This window comes from Suricata suricatta, chromosome 9 (genome assembly GCF_006229205.1).
Source record: "Suricata suricatta isolate VVHF042 chromosome 9, meerkat_22Aug2017_6uvM2_HiC, whole genome shotgun sequence".
NCBI classification, from domain to species: domain Eukaryota; kingdom Metazoa; phylum Chordata; class Mammalia; order Carnivora; family Herpestidae; genus Suricata; species Suricata suricatta.
This window is the reverse complement of record NC_043708.1, coordinates 60180349-60184497: the sequence shown is the minus strand read 5'-3', so window position 1 is coordinate 60184497 and position 4149 is coordinate 60180349. Positions and strand designations below refer to the sequence as shown.

Sequence of the window (4149 nt, the reverse complement as noted above, 5' to 3'; positions counted from 1 at the left end):
CCCCACAAGTATATGCATTTAAATATACAATTAGGATGCCTGGGTGGCTCAGTCAGTTAAGCGTCCGCCTTGGTTTCAGGTCAGGTCATGATCTCACGGTTGGTGAAATGAAGCCAGCCCTAAGTTTGGGCCCTGCAATGGCATCAGAGAGCCTGCCTGGGATTCCATCTCTCTGTCTCTCTGCCCCTCTCCCCCTCTTGCTCATTCTCTCTCTCTCTCTCAAAATAAATAAACACTTTTTTAAAATGTAACCCCCAAAAATCTAATGTTTGAGAATCCCGTGCTGTCTCTGGCAGAGCCTAACTGAGGGCTTGATCTCACCAACCATGAGATCATGACCTAAGCCGAAATTAAGAGCCTCATGCTCAACCAAGTGAGCCACCAAGGCACCTCAACCTACACAAAAGTATTAAATAAATAGCTACACGGGTGAATATGGAGATGGTAATGGCTAAATACCTCAAGTCCAGGAAACACTGCTATATTCCAATCAAACCGAATTACTAATTGAGGCCTACTAATTGATACACCCCCTTTCACAGACTAAACCCATTAACTGAAAGTCAGTCCTTCTCTCAGGAAATCTTGTAATCCTTCCTTACTCCCCACAAGAGAAATTTTCACAGCAGTCTAATCTCCCAAGCCTACAACTCCTCCCCCAGGATAACAGGGGGAAATATGATGATGGAAGTGCAGTTTCACAGAAAGCTAGTTGGACACAATGTTCTGGAGTTTGTGAATAGGATCTGAGGCCAGCCTTAAAATTTGGATAAATTTGCCTGGAACTCTCTTACCAACATAACTGCAAGCTTTGCCCACGTAAGATTAATCCCTCCTTTCTGGAAATTCCCACAGAATTTGTTCTGTGCCCATCTCGGGTCATTGTTTTCTACAACACCCTTCTGAGATACATACTTCTTTCCATGATATAGATCGTCTGAGAAACGTGTCTGATTTCCCCTACTATACTGCAAGTCTGTAGAAAACCGTAGCCCAGAGTAAGCATATAATAGGTGTTCAAAAAAGGCCTGCTGAATATTTCCTTACTTCTGTTCATGGCAGCTTCGTCTTCAAGACCGTCACTTCACATTAAGTCCCATAAGCCTCACAACATACTTAAGATATAGTTATTATATTGCCTTTTTTTGTTGTTATTTTGGAGAGAGCGAGCATGAGCGGGGATGGCGGGTGAGGAGAAAACCTTAAATGGGCTCCATGCCCAGGGCTGCACCCAACATAGGAGGAATCTCAGGACTCTGAGATTATGACTTGAGGGGAAATCAAGAGTCCGAGGCTTAACTGACGGAACCGCCCGGGAGCCCTATTATATTTCCTTTTTATAGATGAGCAAAAAGAGGATAAGTAACTTGCCTCCAGGCATACTGCTAGCAAGTTGCAGAGGCAGGATTCGATCCCAAGGCTTTTTGAAGACTTACTCCAGAATATCTGTTCCCCGCGCGGATGTCGGCCCCGCCTCCCCCGGGGCTCCCCGACCTCACCAGAACCCCCCTCGGCGTCGCACAGGACACAGCGAGGCGCAAGAGGCGCCCAGCCGCTGGGTCGAGGGTCCCCCAAGGCCTGGCAGGCGCAGCGAATGGAGAAGGCTAAAGCCTGGCCTCGGCCCGAAGCCTCGGGGGCCGGGAGAGGGGCCCACCTGCTCAAAGCTGGCTCCTCGTCGCTGGGCTCCTCAACTGCGTAGGGGTCATAGTCATCCTGGAGCCGGCTCATGGTGGCCCGCACCCTCGGAAACCATCTACGAGCGGCCGCTCCGTATTTGTTTACCCGACCGGCCGCTACGCTAGAGCGTCCAGAATTCACTTCCGCCCGCACTTCCGTGCCCTCCCTGCGCGCCTGCGCAGATTGTCCTAGTGAGAGGGCCGGGTGACTGGACTAGCCGTACGTCCACCCCAGCGCTGCGCTGCTTACGCTTACCTGGGAAGAGCCACCTTATTTCCGAAAATCGTAATTGGCACGCTTAGAAGTAGCAGTCTCTGAGACGATTGAGACGATCGCTCTGTGTGCGGTGTCTCACGTCGTGACATGAAGGAGCAGACCTCTCCATGCTGAGAACATGGGAACACAACAAAAGCTCTTTAGGGTCCTCAGTAATTTCTAAGAGTGTAAAGGAGTCCTTAGACCAAAAAGTTTGAGAACTCTGACATAGAGACCATTCACATGATATCTGGAAATAAGAACCTCCGTTTTTGGAGGACTGTTACATACTGTAACAGAAAGGAGGAAATAAGGTCTCTGACTTGGTAACTTCTATTTTTGTGTCATTCTTTTGGGAGGATTAAGAGCAATTTTAAATTTCATTTTAATATATCTTTGGAACTTGCAGATTTCTCCCAATGAAGTAGTTATTTATAGTTGTTCGCTCAGTAATTAAGAACTATAAAGTGAAAGTGTGGGAAGCTTGAATTCTTTCCTAGATTTGTTACTGATTTGCTTTAAAGCCTTGGGCAAGTACATAATTAATGGGTCTTATATTGGTTCCCTTGTTTATAAAATGACATTAAGGGTAAAATAACTCGTACTTTTACTCCTCTGTAAAGAGAAACTTTGTCCCATCCCATCCTCTCCATCTCCCTCCATCAGTAACTGCACTTACTCCCCCTGCACCCCCAGAATCACCAGCACTGTGCTGTCTGCCTTCCTGGGGAACCCCATACCCCACCAAGTGGACCAGGCCCAAGCCCACAGGCCTTGCCTTATCCCCTCTAGAAAGAAATACTTTGTAAATATGAAATGGTATCTACTAGTGTTAGTTAGTAATAAGGAATACCCTTATGTTTATTTTTTTAAACTTTTTTTAATGTTTTATTTATTTTTGATACAGAGAGAGACAGAGCATGAGAGGGGGAGGGGCAGAGAGAGAAGGAGACACAGAGCTAGAAGCAGGCTCCAGGCACTGACCTAGCTGTCAGCACAGAGCCTGACGCGGGGCTCGAACCCACGAACGTGAGATCTGACCTGAGCTGAAGTCGGAGGCTTAACTGACTGAGCCACCCAGGCGCCCCATGGAATACCCTTATGTTTAGATTCAACTATTTAAAATGGAATCCTATTAGGGGTGCCAGGCTGGCTCAGTCAGTGGAGCATGTGACTCAATCTTGGGGTCATGAGTTCAAGCCCAATGTTGGGCCTAGTGCTTACTTTAAAAAACAAAAACCAGGGCACAGAGGTGACTCAGTCAGTTAAGCATCTGACTTTGGCTCAGGTCATGAACTTGAGGCTTGTAAGTTTGAGCTCTGAATGGGGCTCTGTGCTGACAGCTCAGCCTGGAGCCTGCTTCAGATTCTGTGTCTCCCTCTCTCTGTGTTCCTACCCTGCTCCCATTCTTACCCTTTCTCTCCCTCTCTCTGTCTCAAAAAAAAATAATAATAATAATATTAAAAAGATTAAAAATATTTTTTAGTAAAATATGATAAAATCTTTAGAGGTGCATGGGTGGCCCAGCTAAGTAAACGTTCAACTCTTGGCTTTGGCTCAGGTCATGATCTCACGGTTCATGAACTCAACCCCACATGATACTGTGGAGACACCTCTGGGTTTTTCTCTCTCCCCCTTCTCTCTCTGCCCCACTCCTCTATCTCGCTCTATCAAAATAAATAAATGTAAAAAAAAGTTTTTAATAAATAAATAAGGAGTGCCTGAGTGGCTCAGTCAGTTAAGTGTCTGACTTTGGCTCGGGTCATGATCTCATGGTGTGTAGGTTCGAGCTACGAGTCAGGTTCTGTGCTGATAGCTCAGAGCCTGGAGCCTACTTTAGATTCTGAATCTGTCTTTCTCTTTGCCCCTCCCCTGCTTGTGCTCTGTGTCTCTCTATCTATTGCTCAAAAGTGAATAAACTTTTTTCTAAAACCAGGATTGTTTTATTTTAAGGTAACTCAAATGTCCTTTTGTTTTGTTTCGGTTTTTTATATGTTTATTTGTTTATTTTTGAAAGTTGGTGGGGTAGGGGCAGAGAGAGGGAGATTGAGAATCCCAGCAGGCTCTGCACTATAGGCACAGACACTGACTCGGAGCTCAAACCCACCAACTGCAAGACCATGACCTCAGCAGAAATCAGGAGTCGTGTCGCTCAACCAACTGAGCCACCCAGGGAACCAAATTTCCTTTGGGAAGTCTGTGTATGTGTAAGACTAA

The 4149-nt window shown here is 46.2% G+C and overlaps 1 protein-coding gene across 2 annotated transcripts in view; it reads right to left on the bottom strand.

Moving 5' to 3' along the window:
• EAPP (E2F associated phosphoprotein) overlaps nucleotides 1-1825 on the bottom strand; it is a 19203-nt gene extending 17378 nt beyond the window's left edge. For both annotated transcript variants that reach the window (XM_029952414.1, XM_029952415.1), the window contains exon 1: nucleotides 1655-1825. In XM_029952414.1, coding sequence (XP_029808274.1) covers nucleotides 1655-1728 — 74 coding nt within the window. In that variant the 5' untranslated portion in view covers nucleotides 1729-1825. The remainder of the gene's footprint in view (nucleotides 1-1654) is intronic.
• Nucleotides 1826-4149: the final 2324 nt, after the last annotated feature.